Genomic DNA, 20750 nt, shown 5'->3' with positions numbered 1-20750 from the left:
CGAGTTAAATCGACATCCATTGTTGGACGAGTATAAAATAAGGGCGAATTATATTTTATATTGCAACATATACAAATTATTTTATTAGTCACCTTAGTTGGCAATAATTATAATTTGGATGGAAAACCGAATTTGTAATCTGTCGTCGTTACGTCGATATTCTTTCTTAATTTGCACGATGACGTTATGGGAAAACTCTTCTCTTGCTGGTTCTAGGATTCAGGCTTTGTGTGAGGGTTTTGAGTAGTAATTGGAATATACATTTTAGTTCGACCTGGCAACCCTGTTCTCTGAACTTCAGACATCCGGAAGTGAATAAGTGATCTCATCGCAAAACCCAGTTGCTAAACTGCAAGTGTGGTTTGAGGTCGGCGTTCCATAGTAAACAGCCGCACAAACATGACATCAACAAGGACTGAAGGAGCCAGACAAAAAGCAATTTCGTAGTTGGCATCAACTAGCTAGTGATACCGGTCTTAAGCGTTCTCTTTTCACCAATCATAGCTAGAGATGTTCTACTAGCAATTAGCTAAAAAATGCAGGTATGTTCTGTATTATATTTTGCACTGCCCAGGACGAGCAATCTAATTAGGTAGCTACTATACAGTAGTAATTGAGCTGTTAACGTTAGCAAGTTATGCTAATTTAGCTAACTGGCTAGTTAGTTGCTAGCTAACGTTAATCAAGTTCAACGTAACTGTTTAACCATCGAAAAGGCGTTTACTAGTTACGTTAACTAGCTAAAAGTTAGTAGAATTTGCATGACTTTGACATTTGCCCAAATTGCAGCCCGAAATAAATGGTTACTTTGTTTGTTTTGTTGAAGCTAACTAACAATACATAGCCCGCTAGCTAAGTTAACTAAGCCTGCTAACTAGCTAGCGAACCAGCTTGCTAACGCCAACAGCGTATATTCGACTATCTAGCTTGTAATAATCCTCCCTCAGCTTCAAGAGAAGCCGACAGGGGACATGAAGCGGATGAGTTGTGCCACCATCAACAATTTGTCATACAAAGTATTTTCCCTTTGCCTCTTGTTCATTTATTGGAGAGAAGCTAAAGGTCTCATCATACAGTCAACACACATGAACCAGCTAGCTCTGTGTGAATAATAACAACACTCCGTTGAGTGTTGGACGCTAAAGAATCACCATGGCTTTGGCCAACACCACCAAAACATCATGGCGATTACGTGAGTTGAGTCTCCATTTCACTCACCCTTTCAAGACCTTAATTCAGGCCCACAATTGTATTCGTTTCATTGACCCAGCGATTAATCATAGTGTGTTGTGCATCATTTTCTGTTCCAGAGGAGATTGTAGCCCACTCCAGTAATGTGGTGTGTCTGGCACTGGGGAAGAACTCAGGCCGTCTCCTAGCCACTGGGGGAGAGGACTGCCGAGTCAACATCTGGGCAGTCAGCAAACCCAACTGCATCATGGTACAGACTAGTGAGACCATTAGGGAATAAGTGTGTGTGTGTACAGTTTAATCTCTGCTTATTTCTGGTGAATGCTGCCTGTCACTAAAACTCTTATTTCCACCTCTCTCTCCCTGTCTCTTTCCCTCTCTCCCTTTCTCTTTCTCAGAGTCTGACAGGACATAATAACCCAGTGGAGTGTGTAAAGTTTAATAACTCTGAGGAGCAGGTGGTGGCTGGCTCACAGTCCGGATCACTGCGCGTATGGGACCTGGAGGCTGCAAAGAGTGAGACTGCATTTCTCCTATATATTGTGTGTGTGTGTGGATATGGAGAGGTTAGGCGTGTGGGATGTGGAGATGTTTCTACTAGAGTCAACTAGACCTTGGCTACCAGTTGTTCTGAGAATGTCATATCAATATTTTTGCTATTTTTATCCCAGTACTAAGAACTCTAATGGGACACAAGGCCAATATCTGCAGCTTGGACTTCCACCCATTTGGGGAATACCTGGCATCTGGTTCCATGGACACCAACATCAAGGTGTGTATGTGTGCTGCGTTAGTGAGTGTTGTTAAGAGCTCTACTATGTAGAGTACCGGTCAAAAGTTTGGACACACCCGCTCATTCCATGGTTTTTCTTTCTTTTGACTATTTTCTACATTGAAGAATAATAGTGAAGACATAAACTATGAAATAACACACATGAAATCATGTAGTAACCAAAAAAAGTGTTAAACATATATATTTTATACAAAATACATTTTATATTTGAGATTCTTCAAAGTAGCCACCCTTTGCCTTGATGACAGCTTTGCACACACAGAATTAGTGCTGATTTAGATTCTACAATGTAGAAAATAGTGAAATTAAGATAAAAAATTTATTGAATGAGTAGTGTCCAAAGTTTTGGACTGGTACTATATGTGGATTGTTATGTGATACCTGTGCTTAAACAGTTTTTTTCTTTCAGCTGTGGGATGTACGGAGAAAGGGCTGTGTGTTCAGGTACAAGGTAAGACTTGCACTTGTGTGTAATTCATGCCCAACTGAAGAGCACCAAGGTTAATTATCGACTAAAGATTTGTGGTTAGGAAGCCCCCCCCTTCCTTCACTCTCTGTGAGCGGCCTGCTGGCTGGTCAGTGGCTGATTGTTTTGTGAGCCGTGGGAGTGGGTCTGCTAATCAGCACTAATACTGTGTGTCTATGTCTGGCAGCAGGACTAAGCCAGGGATTACAGTGAGACGGCGAACACTGTCTTGTCTGGCCTGGGGGGGGAGGGGCTGGGGACTGACCGTCTGGATAGGAGTGGGGGCGGCCCGTGTGTGTTTATCAATTTCATATGGCATAATGTGTGTGTTTGTGCAGGGTCACACTCAGGCAGTGAGGTGCCTGGCCTTCAGTCCAGATGGGAAATGGTTGGCCTCTGCTAGTGATGACAGCACCATCAAGGCATGAACCCACCTACACATTGTCAGAAGCTTACTTTCACATGTTTCTCATCTCACATGACTGTGGTCAGTTTGTAAACCAGGGCTCTCCAACCCAGATCCTGGAGAGCTACCGTCCTGTAGGTTTTTGCTCCAACCCTAATCTAGCGCAACTGATTCTAATAATTAGCTGAGTCAGGTTAGTTACAACTGGGTCTTGAGCAAAAACCTACAGGAGGGTAGCTCTCCAGGAACAGGGTTGCAGAGCCCTATTGTATACTCTCAAACGTATGTTCAGAGGATTAATGAGTTAGACAGCTAACTTGCCTAAGTATTCTGAAATAACTTTTTGGGAAAATAAGCTTGAAATGGGCATGGCCTAATTGACTCAAGAACCAAAAACACAAATCTAAGTGTACATTTCTTAATGAACCAGAAAACCAATAGTTACTTCTGGTTGTTTATCAAAGTCAGCTGGCTAACTCATCGATCCTGTTTGGTAGTTATACACCTTTGCATATAAGTTCTCCTTCTATAGGCACAGATCTGATATCAGCGTACCTGATTCTTAAGGGCAACGTCACAATATCCCTAGCTGTGCCAGTCAGGAACTCATATTGCCCTCTGACCTTTGACCCGTGTGTCCTAGCTGTGGGACCTGACTGCAGGGAAGATGATTACAGAGTTTACAGCACACACTGGAGCCATCAACATCATCCAGTTCCACCCCAACGAGTATCTGCTAGCGTCAGGCAGCTCTGACCGGTATGGTATCCACACACACACACACACACTCGGGGGGTGGGGGGGTTACAATGGCTTCAACTCCATTACTAAAGCGGAATGCCTTTGTGTATGTCTGTTCCCTACAGGACCATCAAACTGTGGGATCTGGAAAAGTTCAAGATGATTGGCTCTTCAGAGGGAGAGATGGGACCAGTCAGGTGAGGGCTACCGTCACTATTAACAAGTGTGGTTGGCGGGACACCACGATATTAGAAGTTCAGATGCAACTAACACACTATACTGTATATAAACTATCATTTCCATTTCTCTCTCCAGGTGTCTGGCCTTTAACCTGGATGGCTGCTGTCTGTATAGTGGAGCTGTGGACTCTCTCCGTGTGTATGGCTGGGAGCCCAACCGCTGCTTTGATGTGGTGCCAGTGGGCTGGGGCAAGGTGGCAGACCTGGCGATCTGCAACCACCAGCTGGTGTGTGAGAATGGCATTGCTTTTTAAATGTTTTACATTTGAGTAATTTAGCGGACACTTAACCAGAATGACGTAGTCGGTGCATTCATCTTAAGATGGCTCGGTGAGACAACCACATTTCAGTCATTTGTAAGTACATTTTTCCTCCGCAAAGTCAGTGCTTGTAGGAAAAGACAAGTGCGAGAGTTGGTGTTTATTTATAATTGTAAAAAAATTGGTGGGGGGGGGTTACTCTTTTAATGTTACTATTCCTATGTAACTACTGTGTTACTGCAACCGTGCGTGTGTGTGAGCCATAGGGATCTTATTAAATGACTATTAGGGATTCTTTATGTGAATCTATGGTGTCAGCATGACGATTTTACATTTATTACTGTCACTGGTACTGTTAGTTTTACCCAACCCCTTGTGTTTTTTGCTCTACTGTCCCCCCCCCTCATCTCTCTCTCCAAGATTGGCGTGTCGTACAATCTGACTAATGTTTCGTCCTACGTGGTGGATTTGACGCGGGTGAAGAAGTCTGGCTCTGTGATCCAAGGCGTAATCCAGGACGACCAGCCACTCACAGAGCCCTCCCCGAAAGGATCCACGCTGCGACGCAACTACGACCGACCCCTGACCACCTGCAGCACACAGAGGTACTGCCCACTTCCAAATGCCGCTATTCTACTTTCTGTGGAGCGAACCCTAACGTGAGATGGGCACACTAAACTCGGATTTAGTGTTTGTGCCCTATATGCTACGGAATCTGTTTTCAACAAAACCACTTATGAGTTGATATAAAATTGTAGCGGTTCAAATCATGTGGTCGTCTGTAGCTTAGTTGGTAGGGCATGGTGCTTGCAATGCCAGGTGGCTTCCATGCCCAGGGACCACCCATATATAACATGTATGCACGTTGCTAAATGGCATATGTTATAGCAAATACTGCATCAAAACAGCATCCGTTAGTTTCCGTTGTGGCAATAAGCAGACTAATTGGGGGTGTGCTCCTCCAGGGTAAAGCAGAGTTCTGAGTCAGACCGCCGCAGCCCCGAGGGGGAGAGGAGGAGCCCCAGTAGCGAGGACGAGAAGGAGTCCTCCGCCGAGATCCGTAACCCCGAGGACTACAAAGAGATCTTCCAGCCAAAGAGCGCCATCTGTAGGCTGATAGTACACCTTACGTTTCATTGCTATCTAATTCAGTGTTCACACGAACAGCAGAATGTATGTATTACTACATTAACATCTAGCAGTGTCTTAATCATTCTTGAATTTCATACTAAAAGTCTTCCTTGTTTCCCCCTTCCAGCTCGCACCCCCCCAAAGAGTGAGCCCTTCCCTGCCCCCTTGGAAGATGGTGAGTCCCTTCTACCAAGCCGTTAGTATGAGCAGTATTTGTGTTTGTGGTTAAACTATCACATTGATCTGTTGTGTATAAGGTGTGTTGCTGTTTTGTTGCATTTTAATATTTATATATTTATTTAGAAGTAAAGAATGGGAGATGGATAAAGAAGTGAAGGGCGCAGCCGGTCGAGCTGGGGCTCCAAACCCCATCGTCAAGGTGCATGTGGGGTCCGCTTCACCAGACTCCGGCACTCATATTCAAGTTCTCTCTCTCCCTCTTTTCTCTTTTTGTCAGAGAGTTTTGTGGTGAGGGCTAACCAGGGGCTGGTGGAGTTCATGACTCCTATGACTGACAGACAGCAGGTTTGTACTCTACACCTGTACTGTTGTATGTGTGACCGATTTATGTTTTTTGTCATGCTTGTGTGTATGTGGGATTGTCTGTCAGTGTGAGTTTGTGTGTGTCACTGCAGCCCGGCCTGTTAAACCTTCCTGTGGCATCGTCCACTCCGGTCCTGAGGGTGGAGCCTACCATGGTCGCCACGGCGCCCCGTCCCATCCCCGTGGTAACCACACGACCTCCGACCTCTAACCACCCCCCCGCATCCCACCCAGCCCCTCCACCGGTCGTTGCTATGGCGAAGGCCAAACCCCAGCCCAGCGTCATCCTCTCCACCAGGAATGAACCAATAGGACTCAACGTGGGAGATTTCCTGCCTGTGAGTGTGTATATACATGCATAACACACACGTTTGTTTCATTTACCATGGAGAAATTTCACTCAGACACATCACAATTTGTATGGTTAAATTCTAATGTATTTATGAATAATTAAAACAAATCTCATCTTTTCTTATCTTAGTTCTAATAGTACTAAGTCATTTATTATTTCAACAGTCCATTCACAGTAGAGGCCCTCATTCTTCGCTCACCCAAGTCTTTCTCCTCTGATCAGTGACATCAGTGAGCCAGCAGGAGCAGTCTGCCTTGGGTCTCTCTCACACTATAAAAGTAAACCCTGCGCTCCACCTCTGTGCCAGTTGGCCAGGCAGAGTTGCTCCACCTCTATGTGCCAGTTGGCCAGGCATAGTTGCTCCACCTCTATGTGCCAGTTGGCCAGGCAGAGTTGCTCCACCTCTATGTGCCAGTTGGCCAGGCAGAGTTGCTCCAGCTCATGCAGTTGCTGGCTGTGCCAGCGGATAATTGCTATGTTTCTGAGCTCATACTGCTCGGGTTCCCAGAGATTCAGGCTTGCCACCTGCACAGTGCTCCTCAAACTACTTACTGTGTGAGGAGTGTACCCAGGAAGATAGTGATGCTCCTGTCATCTGGTATAGACTGGTCAAATTGCTGGTGCCAGAAGCAGATTATTATTATTTTTTTTAATCGACCAGTCTTACATAGCAGATGCTGGTCGCACGTGTTGTCTTTTGAATTTTGAATGTATTTATTTAACTATTACAAGTCAATTAGGAACAAATTGCCACCAAAACAAACAAGTTGCCACCAAAACCAAAGATTGCTATACATTCAAATGTATTCTTATGGTTTAGAATCGCCATGGAACAGTTTCAAAGCAGCAGATTTGTTTGTGAGGTCATGAAATTAAAATATTGTTTGCCATCTAGAATTGTCATGTCATTGGAATTTAGTATATAAGTTAATGTTTTTATTACACTCGTATAGCCTTCAATACAAAACTGAAATCGATAAGCATGCAATGTATTAATACAATACACATACAAGTAGCCAGAATAATTACTGAAGCAAAGTCAGGAAGTCGGCATGGGAACTGAAGCAGCTACTTTTGGTAGCACTGAGTGGTGGGAGGCAGAATCACGGTCACAGGGATGGAGCAGCATGACGGTCACGGTCAGCGGGGGAATATTGGGTCAGGGTGTAGGTAGAAAGGCAGCTAGCTAGCTACTCCTTCACTGCCAACAAGTAGCACCCACTTGGATGATGCTGCCGGCGCCAGTGGAATAGTATAGTTCTCCTATTATTAGCCTCTGACATCTCCACTGTCTTTAACTTCAGACTTTGTCTCTACCACAAGCCCCATAAGATAAACTGGGCATAGAATGAAATGGAACACAAATAGTAATTTAATGCATATCAGCTCAACATTAAACCTACCATAGTGGTATAGTTTTCAAATTCACTCAAATGCTCCAATCACCTAATTACATTGTGTACGCATAAAACAATTACAAAAACAAGATGGTCAGCTTCTTAAATATTTTTTAAACACATGCGCATAGAAATGGAATTGACCCCTAAATGTATGTAGGTTTAGGGTGTGATCGAACAGGTGTGTGTATTTACCAGGTTATATACATTTGCGTATCTCTGTCCTAGCCTGCTCGCAACAACCGGCCCAGTGTGCTGGGTGATGACGAGGCTCTGGCCCAGATCAGAAAGGGCCATGACACCATGTGTGTGATGCTCACCAGCCGACACAAGAACCTGGACACCATCAGAGCTGTGTGGGGCAGCGGGGACGTTAAGGTATGGCGCTTAACAGACCGCGCTGACATCACTTGAAATAAATAATGACTTGACTTTCAATGTTAAACTCGAGACAACATCCTTGACTGATTAGCTGTTTGTGGCCATGAAGTATGGAGAGACGTTACTAGCTGCCTCTAAGTGTTTGTTTGTGGTTGCTGCTTTTGTCTTCAGACCTCCTTGGACTCGGCCGTCTCGATGAAGGATCTCTCTATCGTCGTGGACATCCTCAACATTGTTAACCTCAAACCGTGAGTGGATGTTGAAACGCGTGCGCACAACAAGACTACAGATCTTATTTAGCTAAGGAGGCCACACATATACTTTCACTGGTCACTCTTGGTACCCCCCCCAGGTCTCTATGGAAACTGGACCTGTGTACCTCTATCCTGCCCCAGATTGAAGAGCTGCTGCAAAGCAAGTATGAGAGGTGAGACAGCAGAAATGAAAGTGATAACAAATCCATGTTTGGGTATAAATGTGTTGACCCATCGTCTCTCCCCGTGTGGTCAGTTACGTGCAGACGGGTTGCACCTCTCTGAAGCTGATCCTGAAGCGTTTCTGGCCTCTCATCTCAGACACGCTGACAGCGCCCCCCTCTGTTGGAGTGGATATAACACGGGAGGAACGGTGAGTTTAGGCCCCATTTTGGAAACCTAAACCATCTATCTGAAGTGTGCATTAATGCAATGGTCACTAATCCTGTTCCTGGAGAGTGACACTATGGCAGCCCATCACTAAAGAACCATTGTTCTTAAGGGTTCTAGCTCTGTAATTCATCCAATATTGCTTGCAGAAAGACTCCGATACAGTGAGGCAGGCCATTTCCATTGCATACTGTGAGTTGTTTTTTTTTGTGTTTGAGCCCAGCCACCAGAAGTGCAAGGCATGCTACAAGCAGCTGAAGAACCTCAGCAACGTGGTGAAGAACAAGGCCGACCAGGTGGGGCGCCACGGCAGCGCCTTCAAAGAGCTGCAGCTGCTCATGGCCCCACTGGACTACTGACAGTCGACTATGCAACTGGAGACGCACAGACCCCAAATGGCTGAGCACTGCTGTGAGGACTCAAGTCTGACTGACGGCCGCATTCTCTCATCCACCCGAGTGGTAAATCCAGGGACAATCACAGATTCACACTGCTTGTGGATGGACTGAAGCAATGGAGTCAGAGACAGGGTGGGATATGAGTCCTGTGTATCCAGAAGGAGTCCATGTTAGAGATCACTGTGTAGGTGTGTTTTCAGGGCGTAGCTCTATTTAAACACGGGGCACTTATGATTCTGTATTTGTCTGTGTATGAGTAATTATGTCCTCTGTAACCTTGACTTGCCGAGCACACACACTTTAATTCCACAGACCTGACTAGGGCCAGGTTTCAATCCGATCGTAGGTTATAGGCATTGCGGCTTTTAAAGGTAATGTTCAAGGAAATCCTACTCACAGTAAAAGCTGCACATTTCAGCTCAATCAGAAATCGCCTTTAAAAGCCGTAATGCCTATAACCTACGATCCGATTGAAACCCGGCCTGATTTCTATTGAAATTTTCTACATTCTGTACCTGAGATGTCAACCCTAGATGCACTCTTTGAAAGTAGTTAACACTAAAATAACATGTTTTTCAAATAAAGAATGGAGTCTAGTTGTAGGCATGTTTCTGGAATTGAAAGAACACTTGTTAAGATGTGTGTAATTCCACTCCAACAGAGAGCAGCACTGTTCTGGTTGGGAAGGTGCTACAGATGTCCAAAATTAAGGACAAGGCCATGTTTAAGGTTTCTTGTAGAATCAGTTGCAATTTTGAGCACATGGCCATCTCCATTTTTATCCAGAAAGAGGCAAGATCAGATGCATGTGAACAACGGTTTCCAGTCAAATGGCTTTTTGGTTCTAAGGTTAGTATTAAGAGAAATGTCACATGTCCTTATCAGTACACCTGTAACAATCTCAGTATGAAACAACTATTTGATCAAATAAGCCATTACATCTTTTTGTTAACCAAATTGGACTCCATACAAAAGATTCTGCGAGAACTGTCCAGTTTTAAACTTCCTCTTGAAAGATGTAATAGTAGAATGCACAAGGTGCAATTTCAAAATTGAAAAGAGGAATGATGCACTTCCCATGTTAGTCATTGCAGACATTTATCCAGAGCAATTAATCCTTGCTCGGGAACTCGAACCAGCGACCTCAGTTGCTGGATTACCTGCCACATACTTTAGCTGACATTTCTGAATAGCTCTAAGGTAACTTTATTTAGGTTAAGCCCATAGATTGTAATTTTGTCATGAATACACAGACATGGCAAAATGTATAGAATTGCAAGACAATACACTTTAAAACCAACATTTTCTTTGCACCCCATGAATATGTAGCAATGCACGAAAGAAGCTTTAAACCTGCAAAATTCTCAAAGCCAACAAGAGGGTTGTGAAGTGCTTGTGCCCATAGAAAGACATGGTGACTGCTTGGGATGTTCCCCAATGCTGGAAGGGGGAGGGGCCCTAGTGGAAAAGTTCAGGAACTCCTGCTTTATGCAACGCTATGGCTGCAACCATCCTGAACCAGTTGGTCAAAGAGCATTGTCTCCGAGTAGGTGTAGTACAACCTACCGTTTAGTAAATGGTGATGAAAGATGTGGTTATATATTTCAACAAACATTTGTTAAGAGTCCTGTGCTCTCAGAGCTCTATAGAAACAGCATAAGAAGCCTTGAGTTCCATTTGGTATCGAGTGTTTATTAAAAAGGGTGTACAAAAACAAGACTGTAGAAACCTACGGCAGCTACAACAAAGACAAAAGCAAGCAAAGATACCCATCAACAACCAACATGATGCAGCGTGTCCTCAATGTTCCTTGGACATGAAGGGAACATTGGTTTAACATTGAAGAAGCACAGCCGATATGTATTGATCGATCAGCTGATCAAGTGTACTAAGCATTCCTATTTACACTGGATACATTTTGAAAAACAGTTCACAAGCTTAATCACTCCCGCAGGGGCAGCAATTTCTGTAGCTACATGTGTCTGCTCCGTGAGGCGATCCGTTGTCATTTGCTGCTTGTGGTCAGCCATAGGGAGTAGGATAAGGCTGTCCTGGATGCAGATCTAGGGTCAGTTGTGTTGTGTCCCTATTGAATAATCTGATCCTAGAAATGTGCCTCTGGGCAACTCCAACCGGCAGCATCCAATAACAGGAATGGCATTTCCTGTCTGTCAGGGAGTTTGAGTCGGTCTAGCTTTATTCGCTCGGTACAAGAAACACGACAACATGAACGTTTCCATGCAGTTCTGAGGCAGCTCTGTATTGCCCTGGAGAAATCTAAAACACAAACGGCTACACAGGAAGTTAACCTCTCTCTGCACTCACATCTCTATTGCTTGCGTCTTATTGGGTACTCCACAGTAACATATCTGTGGAGTACCCTGATTGGATGAGGGGGAGAAAGTGTAGAAGGAGACCAGGATGGAATCCTCGTTAAAAAAAACAACCAAAGGAGATTTAAGGGATTAAAAACATCTCAAAACACACATATGTACTGTATATGCATATTATCATAATCCATAACTGGAGCATTGTTATAAAACACATCAAGAAGGTAACAGCCTTGTTTAAAGTGCATTTTTACCCAGAAATACTGTGATTAGAAGGGCTATACTGTTAGTGGATGATGGGACTAGTTAGCACTAGGGGTGTGGGTGCGGCATTATTTTGAGGAAGTCCATTGGCCAATGGGAGAATAGATCACAGGCTCAGTTTAAGGGTCAAAGGGAAAGGAGTGAAAGGTGGGGTGAAGTTGTTCTGGGCTGTGAGGGGTAAAGGGTTTCTTTATGAGAGTTGTTTTTAGGACACGGGCCTGTGTTACTCTCAGGTGCTCCTCCCATTTGGCCCCTAGTCAGGTGTGGAAGTCTGGTGTGTTGTGTTCCTTCAGGGGTATAGACGAGGGCACATAGTTAAGATATGGGGGGGCTGTACAACAGTCCTGGCTAAAATGAACACCTATCGATTCCTTTCAGCTATCAGTGGTAATGAAGAAATTTTAGAGCATTGGGACTGAGTCTCAGTACGCAGCATGAGGCGGCCATCCATGAGGGTCAAAGTTCATATCCCCCTCTTTACCCCTCTGCTCTTCAAATTAAAATGTCACCGTTCGATCGGTCAGATCTGATAATTTGCCTAGTCCAGTTGCTCTCACCCATTGGCTGAGTGAGATCAGCAGAAGGGGACAGGGCTGATAGTGGATAAGTTGTTCCCAAGGCAGAGACTTTCTATTGGTGGGTCAAGGTGCTGGTTAACACCCTCCTGTTCAGATGGCCCAATGGCTGACTGGATCAAGGTCCGGTTTCATTCTGAATCCATTGGAGCCTTCAGACAGACAGTTTCAGTCGTCCTGTAGGGGCAGAGTAATAGGTTTAGGAAACTGTGAATAGTGGGGAGTGGTGTCCCTGTGTTAATAACGGCTCACTACAACCCAGCCAGAGAGCAGCACAGATGGGGGAAAGGAAGAGGATGTATCCACAGATTCCACTCACACACACCAAATCCATATAGACAAAAACATATAAACACCCTCACATCATACAATATACAGATCACATAGATAAGAATTGCATTCAGACAGTCAGACAGACCGTCAGTCACAGACAGCCAGAAGTCAGAGAGTCACAGACGTGTACGGACACCTTCACCCACACACACATGGATCTGCAGATAGAGAAACAAAGCTTGCAGTCTCTCACATAGACAGAGGGGCAAGAGTCAAGACCCACACAAACAGTTTCCTGGGGTTAGAGGTGGGGTGTGTTAGATAGGTGGGCATTAACCAGGTGACATGGGTGGGCACTGGGCACCATGCCATGCTGAGCATTTACTTTTCATGCCAAGCGACCAATCAGCATAAACCCCACCTACCTGCCCACCGTCCCCCACCAATGGGATGGATCTGCCTAACAGCCTGTCTGCAAACCAACCAATCAGACCAGAGGATCAGGACACAGGAGTGAACGGATTCAGAGTTCACTTTGTTTGTGTATATTTTGTATCATCCCAATAATGATGGCATAAGGTGGTGTGTGTACATGTTAGTGTTGTATATTGATGGGTCCCAGAGTTCTTGGTGACATAGGACATTTCAAGAGAGGCATGTGTACCTGTTGGGACTAAGGGAGGGAGGGGTGTGTGTGTGTGTGTGTACACATTTACCTGTAGAGAGCTGGGACTGAGACCTCCGTCGTGTGGTGGGGGTTTTGGAGGAGGCAGAGAGGGTGGAGCCGGCACTGCTGGCCCGAGAGATGGGGAGGGGCACGGGAGTCACCGGGGGAGAGTCCAGCTGCAGAAATGTCAAAGTTCAATTATAGAAATATCAATACCAAAGTTCAAGATCCCCATTCAACCCCATTCCGCTAAGGATCCTGTCTGTCTAACTGGATTACGATTGTTTCTCTGCTTCGGTTTCGCCCTCATCAGACTGAAACTTAAGTTGATCTTAGATTGATTGTCTGGGGCCAAGTTAACCTCCCATTTCATGTAAGAAAGTCATGACTATGATGCTTTTAGGGAAAGAGGATCATTTACATGTGAGCTTGACCAGTTCCAGTCCCCTTGCTTAGTGGGTTTGGGGTACTCCCTGGGATAATTTGTATGTAGAAGGACTGAAGCTCAGTTCTGGTGACATTTTAATGAAAATAAAATTATGCTAACACCTGACATTACCATGTTCTGACCACTAGATGGTGTCAGAACAATCTGACATGGTGGGTGTCATGTCTTGCTGAAACGCTCTATTCAGGTGTAAACACTTCTCGAACCCAGACTGGATGCATCTATTATGCATTTGAGTGCAGGCTCTGTCTGGCATTAACTCAGGGAGTTTTCATCTGATGAAAGCAGTGTGTTTGAATGGGAATCTGTTGAAATGATCTCCTAAATTAACAAAGTGCATAACTAATCATAACTAAGGGGTCATCAGGAATGGTCCATAATAGAGACCATTTTCATCACCTTTCCTGAATGTGTAAAATCTCTGCACCATTTAGTGGTTAGAACCTGGTAATATGAAGATGTAGAATGGGACATATACCTAAAAACTTAAATGAGGGCTGAAGGATGAACAAACAATACACGAGCCACAGCTCAATACTACTTGTCAAACAGACTTGATACTGTATACTCATTGTTGGGTTGGGATTGGGCGTTAGGTGGCTTTTGGCCATTTATTTGGATTCCTCATACTCATTGTTAGAAAAAGAGTTTGGTCTAAATCGGATGTTAGGTACTATATTTATTGAATATTATAAGAATCCTAAAGATGTATACGGCCAATTTGGGTGCAATCAATTACCTTAATTTTTCAGATTTCAATTGATATTTCAACAAAATAATGTTGCAGAAATGCTACTCTTATCAGTTTCTAACAGAAACAATTTCAGAACAATCAGATGGTGGGTGTCATGACTTGAGCAAATAAAATCAAACTACCCAGAGGCTTTTTGGAGATAACCTTTTCAAACATCCTGAGCCTACTAGATCTTCTTTGCAAGACAGTGGGTTTCCCGACCTGGATCATTAAGGGCAGAGGGACAGAATGAAAGCTGATGCCCCAGATTTGGCTCAGTGATCTGGGGAAGGTTTGACGTAAGGCCTGGGCTGACCTAGCACGTGTGTGAGATTTCATGTGTGAGTGCGTCCCTCACTCTCTCCAGGGTGCGTGTGTGTGTGTGTGTAGGTTACCTCCACGCTGTCGTGGGTGGGCGAGGAGGAGGTGGAGGAATTCTCCCACTGTCTCCTGGTGGCATTGCCCAGCTCGATGGTCCGTACCCGCTGGGCAAACTTCAGAGAGCACACCGACTCACTCATGTTACTGACCAGGGGAGACACCTAGAGAAAATACCTTCTGATATTAGCCTGAAGTCCAACATTGACGGCTTCAAGCATTGATCATTTTTATCATAGGCTAATATCCAATTTAATTTGAAACCCCTTACCACCCACCCCTCTCCCTCCTCTACCCCTCTCTCACCTGCACCATCATCAGGGTCTTGCTGTCCCCGCTCAGTGAGTCAGACAGCAGGTAGGTGAGCCGGGAGTTCCTGAAGGGCACGTGGGAGTGTCGGCTCCGTAGCGCATTGATGACATCACCAAGGGCCGAGAGGGACTTGTTGATGCACTGGGCCTCTCGCAGACGGCTGCCCTCTGCCCCAGATTTAGCAATTCGCTCTGAGCCAGCCAGGTCAACCAGGTTCAGCTTACCTAGTAGAGGGTGTACAGAGATAAAATCCCGAATTAGTGTGTGTGTCTGTCTGTGTACCTTGTCCGGTACAGGAATTGTGTGTACCTTGCGTGCGGTGCCCAGTGGAGGAGTTGACGCCTGCTACGGTGATGATGAGGAGGGCGTGAGAGCGGGAGCTGTGTTCGTTCAGATTGGTGCAGGCTGTGGCCCTGTTCATGTGACCTAGCTCAAACACCTACACAGAGGGCACAGGCCAGGGGTTAGAGGTCAAAGGTCATTGGAAGTGAATAACTGCTCCTTCATCCGCACAGGCACATGGCAGAACACACACAGGACCAGATTTCAATCATTAACACACAAACTAATCTGTAGACTAGAGACAAATCCAGGCTTTGGCACATTCCACTTGTTCAGGGAACACAAGAGCTCTGACAGACATTTCAGGATGAGAAAACAAGAGCTCAGTCTCAGGCCTGAAGAACCGTGGGAGCCATCTTATTAACTGACACATGATTGTAAACAACGCCCAAGTTCATCTTACTCTAAACCTCTATTTAATTGGAAAACAGTACTGATGGAAATGTATTGTTTTAGGGTTTCGTTAAGGAATACCATTTGGCACTTTGTGATTGGTAAGTAACACCATATAAACAAAATGTGATTCATTGATTGCAGATCAGAGCACAAAGCTACCTCACTAACCCAACGTCCTGTGGCAGGCATAGTATAAGTGGCAGTAGTAGAATGGTGGCCTCACCCTGTTGATGTCCTCAGGGCTCTGGACAGTGAACTCCGTGAGGCCTGGCACATAGAGCTGACCGCTACCGTCCGGGTTCATCTTGATGTCCAGCTTCTCACCCTGGATGTCCCCCAAAAGGTTCCTACAGGAAACAGCAACACATGGTCACCAAGATGGTTCCCACTCAAATAAAAAGGACGGTCTTAAAATGATACCCATACGGCACTACTTTAGGTGTATGGTGTCATTTCCTATGATATCCCCCAACAACATTCGGCAGACAGAGAGATAGATGGATAACTAGATAGCTCAAATTAACAAAAACGATCTATGTATCTATCAAGATAATCTGTAGCCAACTCTCCAACTAAGTGGGGCCAAAACGGCTTCTCTCATGTGTTGTGACATTCCACCCCTCCAATTCTCTTCTCGTGGCGAGTTCTGCTGTCACGCTTTGGCAGAAAGGACACACAGATGTTCAGAGATGACGAGACGGTGAGATAGACAGAGGAAGGAGATAGAGGGAGAAAAAGAGGGAGGAAGGGAATAGAGGGAGGGTGGAGAGGAGCTCGTGTTCAACAGATGAACCAAGGACGTTAAATATAATCCACTCTTATATAACTGCTGGCCCCATGCACTCAAATTGCTTACACAGATGCACACAGGAACTGTGTCAAAGACAGCTTAGGTCTAAATCACAATGAAATAACGCTTCAGCCGTGATCAAAAAAAAAAAAAGCCTTCTCATAAAGGTACGTATTGTAACTACGTGACCCCTTTGCTTCCCCTCTGTCATTGTGTAACCTTTGAGGCAAGGCCGCACCTGCACTCAAATCCAAACCTACTCACCCGGTCTGACCTTCTACTGATGCGTGCGTGTGCGTGTGTGTGTCCTCTCACCGTAGGGTCTCATTGTAGATCTCCACCATGCTAACAGTGATCTTGAAGTCCCAGTCGGGCGCTTTCTCAGTCACCTCAGAGAACAGCAGTCTGAGAGCCCTTTGGTTAATGCCCGGGTCCTTGGCCACACCCTAAAGAAAAAAGGACAGACAAGACATTTGCTATTAACAACCACTACAACACATCTCTTCATTTATCTCCTGTGGTATGAGAGAGAAGGAGAGAGAGTGAAAGTAAGTGTGTGTGTATTAGCAGCGAATACCTCCATGGTGTAGGTCTTTCCTGAGCCAGTCTGTCCGTAGGCGAAGATGCACACGTTAAAGCCATCAATACAGGACGTCACCAGGGACTGGACCTCCTGGAACACCTGGTTAGCCAATCAGAGGGACCGTTAGGATGACAGGCGTTGTGATTGGTGACAGTAAACCATTAGAATATATATAGAGACAGCAACATCCTTTTGGTATATCTCAACTTAAAAAAAAGGGGCTTCCTCTCATGTCATTTCCTTCATCTGTGCTGATGAGAAACGTCTTATGTTGCTTTTACCTGTGGTTACGTTTTCAGATGAGTAAAGACGAAGGCAAGGAAGCCACTTCAGACTATTGAGATGTACTCCAAGTCATGATGTTTTACTGACCTCTTCCTGTGTGGCCTGAGGGTGGAACACCTTGTCCAGTTCAAAGGTCATCAGTTTGACCTTGTTGGAAAGATAGAGAAGGGCATCGTCGTCTGGGTCAAAGCTGACCATGTTTTCGGCAGAATCATGCTCCCCCCGGCACACCGGCCGCACCCGACAGAACACCCTGATGTTACCTGGGAAGTGAAGGCAGAGGAGAGAGGCATTACAATACTGTTTAGGGACAACACATTAAAAGATCCACTGCTTTTGAACAGAATTGATCTGTTCTATACTCAGATGCACCTGTGGAATCAAATCAAGCTCTGTCACATGCACCGAATACAACCTTACTGTGAAATGCTTACTTACAAGCCCTTAACCAACAGTGCAGATCAAGAAGAGTTAAAACATTTTTTACCAAATAAACTAAAGTAAAAAATTAAATAAAAAGTAACACTAAAATAACAATAACGAGACTATATACAGGGGGTACCAGTACCGAGTCAATGTGCTGGGGTACAGTCTGGGGTTAGTAGAGGTAATTTGTACATGTAGGTAGGGGTAAACTGCCTATGCAGATAATAAACAGTGAGTAGCACCAGTGTAAAATCAAATGGGTGGGGGTGTCAATGTAAATAGTCCGGGTGGCCATTTGATTAATTGTTCAGCAGTCTTATGGCTTGGGGGTAGAAGCTGTTAAGCCTTTTGGTCCGAGACTTGGTGCTCCAGTACCGCTTGCCGTGCGGTAGAGAGAACAGTCTATGACTTGGGTGATGGGAGTCTAACACTTTTTTGGTCTTTCCTCTGACACTGCCTAGTATATAGGTCCTGGTTGGCAGGAAGCTTGGCCCCAGTGATGTACTGGGCCTACCCACTACCTTCTGTAGACCCTTACGGTAAGATGCCGAGCAGTTGCCATGCCAGGCAGTGATGCAACCGGTCAGGATGCTCTCGATGGTGCAGCTGTAGAACCTTTTGAGGATCTGAGTACCCATGTCACATCTTTTCAGTCTCCTGAGGGGGAATAGGTTTTGTCGTGTTATCTTCACGACTGTCTTGGTTTGCTTGGACCATTGGTGTGGGACTAGGGTTTCTGGGATAATGGTGTTGATGTGAGTCATGACCAGCCTTTCAAAGCACTTCATGGCTACAGATGTGAGTGCTACGGGTCAGTAGCCATTTAGGCAGGTTACCTTAGTGTTCTTGGGCACAGGGACTATGGTGGTTTGCTTGAAACATGTAGGTATTACAGACTCAGTCAAGAAGAGGTTGAAAATGTCAGTGAACACACTTGCCAGTTGGTCAGCGCATGCTCAGAGTACCCGTCATGGTAATCCGTCTGGCCCAGCAGCTTTGTGAATGTTGACCTGTTTAAAGGTCTTGCTCACATCGGCTACGGAGAGCGTGATCACAGTCGTCCAGAACAGCTGGTGCTCTCATGTATGCTTCAGTGTTGCTTTCCTTGAAGCGAGCATAAAAAGGCATTTAGCTCGTCTGGTAGGCTCGCGTCACTGGGCAGCTCGTGGCTGGGTTTGCCTTTGTAGTCCGCAGTCTTCAAGCCTTGCCATATCCGAGGAGCCTCACAACCGATGTAGTAGGATTCAATCTTCATCCTGTATTGACGCTTTGCCTATTTGATGGTTCGTCTGAGGGCGTAGCGGGATTTCTAATAAGTGTCCGGATTGGTGTCCCGCTAATTGAAAGCGGCAGCTCTAGCCTTTAGCTCGATGTGGATGTTGCCTGTAATCCATGGCTTCTGGTTGGGATATGTACGTACGGTCACTGTGGGGAGCGTCAATGCACTTACTGATAAAGCCGATGACTGAGATGGTATACACCTCAACGCCATTGGATGAATCTCGGAACACATTCCAGTCTGTGCTAGCAAAACTAGCGAATCTACTGGATGTACACACTATACACTAGCTAGTATGAACGGCTGATATCACACACACACACACACACACACACCTCTCAGAATGCACGGTCAAGGGCTCGTACCTTTGATGCGCACCAACTCGTTGTGACACTTCTTCCTCAGGTTCATCTCTCTCTTGTACTTCCTCAGCAGCTCTTGGTTGGCACTGCTCACCTCGCCTATCACCTGGCAGATCTCCTGCTTGGCCTCGGTGATGGCCTTCTCCAGCATGAAGGGGAAGTCCTGAACCTGTCTCTTCAGACAGTTGTAGTCACAGGTGAGAGTACGCAGGGCTGGCTGCAGGGTCAACAGGTTCATACGCACCCCTGGGGACAGGGAGGGACACGCACGCATTTTGTTACATCAGTGAATAACGACAAAAAACAGAGCACACAAACATTCCTGGGTAATATTCATTAGGAAGGACAACAAAATTGAATAAAACCTGAAGTGAAAAATGTTTCGCAGTGTGCCCTAATGAATACTGCCCGAGACAACAATGTGCATACGCGCAAATGCAAAAAGTACATAAACATAAAAGTCCTAAACTTTCGGCTTACCTGCCAGGTTCTCATGCACGGCCTTCATCTCGCTTTCGGCCCTGATGAAGGCCTCCTCTATCACCCTGTTCTTCTCCTCCTCCAGGTTCTGCATTTCAGCCTCTAACTGGCCCTGGGCCCGCTCCATCTCCCCCTCGTACACCAGGATCTACAGGGGACAAAGAGAGAGAGGTTAGAGAGGGTTGGACATGAGGATTGGAGTAGGTCTTGAGACAGTACCAGCACACCATACTGGTCTAGGCGGGGGACTGGAGCATGTTTGGTGGTCTACCTGGAGTTAAGAGCTAAAAATCTAGCATAAAAGCTAACACAGCACTGGAACTCAGATCTAATAGCTACCAGGACATTTGAACTAAAGGCTTCAAATGCCCCTTAACATCTTCGTTAAGATCTGAAGCCTATAACTAACCCATGGAGGTAATTAAAAGTTAGCTCCCAGCAAAAACTATCGGGTTTGCTGCTTCTCAGCTACAGGATATATTAATGGGTTCATAACGGGTTGTGAACCATCATTACAGCTAAAAGCTCATCCAAAACCACACACTGCACCCACAATACAAGACTGGAGGACCCTCAGAGATTTAGGGTACAGTTTATGCATGTCACTAGAGCACACAGGTTTTTGGTAGGGGTTGAAACCACACAGATGGGCAGAGTTTGGGGAGCAGGGTACCTGAGACACAGGAAGTGATGTAGTGAGAAAACAGGAAGCACTATGAGGGGCCTAATGTGCCTATCAAAGGGGGCCAACCTTAGACAACCTGCAAATGACCGCGCCATTGCCCCTTCCGACGGCCTTGGAGAGCAGGCCGCAGATACGGCCACGGTCCGCACGCAGCTGGAACCAAACGTAAGCGAAGAGAGAGGGGTTAACACGGCCCATGC

At 45.5% G+C, this 20750-nt stretch overlaps 2 protein-coding genes across 19 annotated transcripts in view; one reads left to right on the top strand and one right to left on the bottom strand.

The window, feature by feature from the left end:
• The first annotated feature begins 200 nt into the window (after positions 1-200).
• katnb1 (katanin p80 (WD repeat containing) subunit B 1) lies at positions 201-9538 on the top strand. Its single transcript, XM_020476777.2, has 20 exons — positions 201-542; positions 1057-1192; positions 1311-1441; positions 1590-1707; positions 1863-1963; positions 2394-2435; positions 2789-2872; positions 3500-3615; positions 3723-3794; positions 3913-4063; positions 4517-4701; positions 5062-5204; positions 5355-5402; positions 5685-5752; positions 5863-6108; positions 7748-7897; positions 8072-8148; positions 8253-8327; positions 8411-8527; positions 8768-9538. The coding sequence occupies exons 2-20, from the start codon at positions 1153-1155 to the stop codon at positions 8901-8903; spliced, it is 2100 nt and encodes a 699-aa protein (XP_020332366.1). The 5' UTR covers positions 201-542; positions 1057-1152; the 3' UTR covers positions 8904-9538.
• A 1075-nt stretch (positions 9539-10613) lies between these two features.
• Positions 10614-20750, bottom strand: part of LOC109884839 (kinesin-like protein KIFC3) — a 71258-nt gene continuing 61121 nt past the window's right edge. For 8 of the 18 annotated variants that reach the window (XM_031808226.1, XM_031808171.1, XM_031808188.1 and 5 more), the window contains 13 exons: positions 20617-20703; positions 19866-20013; positions 19389-19631; positions 17406-17581; positions 17028-17132; positions 16766-16896; positions 15884-16007; positions 15232-15361; positions 14917-15146; positions 14628-14774; positions 13101-13227; positions 12810-12856; positions 10614-12288 (listed from right to left, as the gene is read on the bottom strand). In XM_031808226.1, coding sequence (XP_031664086.1) covers positions 12280-12288; positions 12810-12856; positions 13101-13227; positions 14628-14774; positions 14917-15146; positions 15232-15361; positions 15884-16007; positions 16766-16896; positions 17028-17132; positions 17406-17581; positions 19389-19631; positions 19866-20013; positions 20617-20703 — 1704 coding nt within the window. In that variant the 3' untranslated portion in view covers positions 10614-12279. The remainder of the gene's footprint in view (positions 12289-12809; positions 12857-13100; positions 13228-14627; positions 14775-14916; positions 15147-15231; positions 15362-15883; positions 16008-16765; positions 16897-17027; positions 17133-17405; positions 17582-19388; positions 19632-19865; positions 20014-20616; positions 20704-20750) is intronic. The other 10 variants (XM_020476758.2, XM_031808199.1, XM_031808210.1 and 7 more) reach the window with 3 other exon arrangements.

This window comes from Oncorhynchus kisutch, linkage group LG3 (assembly GCF_002021735.2).
Source record: "Oncorhynchus kisutch isolate 150728-3 linkage group LG3, Okis_V2, whole genome shotgun sequence".
NCBI classification, from domain to species: domain Eukaryota; kingdom Metazoa; phylum Chordata; class Actinopteri; order Salmoniformes; family Salmonidae; genus Oncorhynchus; species Oncorhynchus kisutch.
Note: the sequence above shows the minus strand (reverse complement) of the source record. Positions and strands in the feature narration are given on the sequence as shown.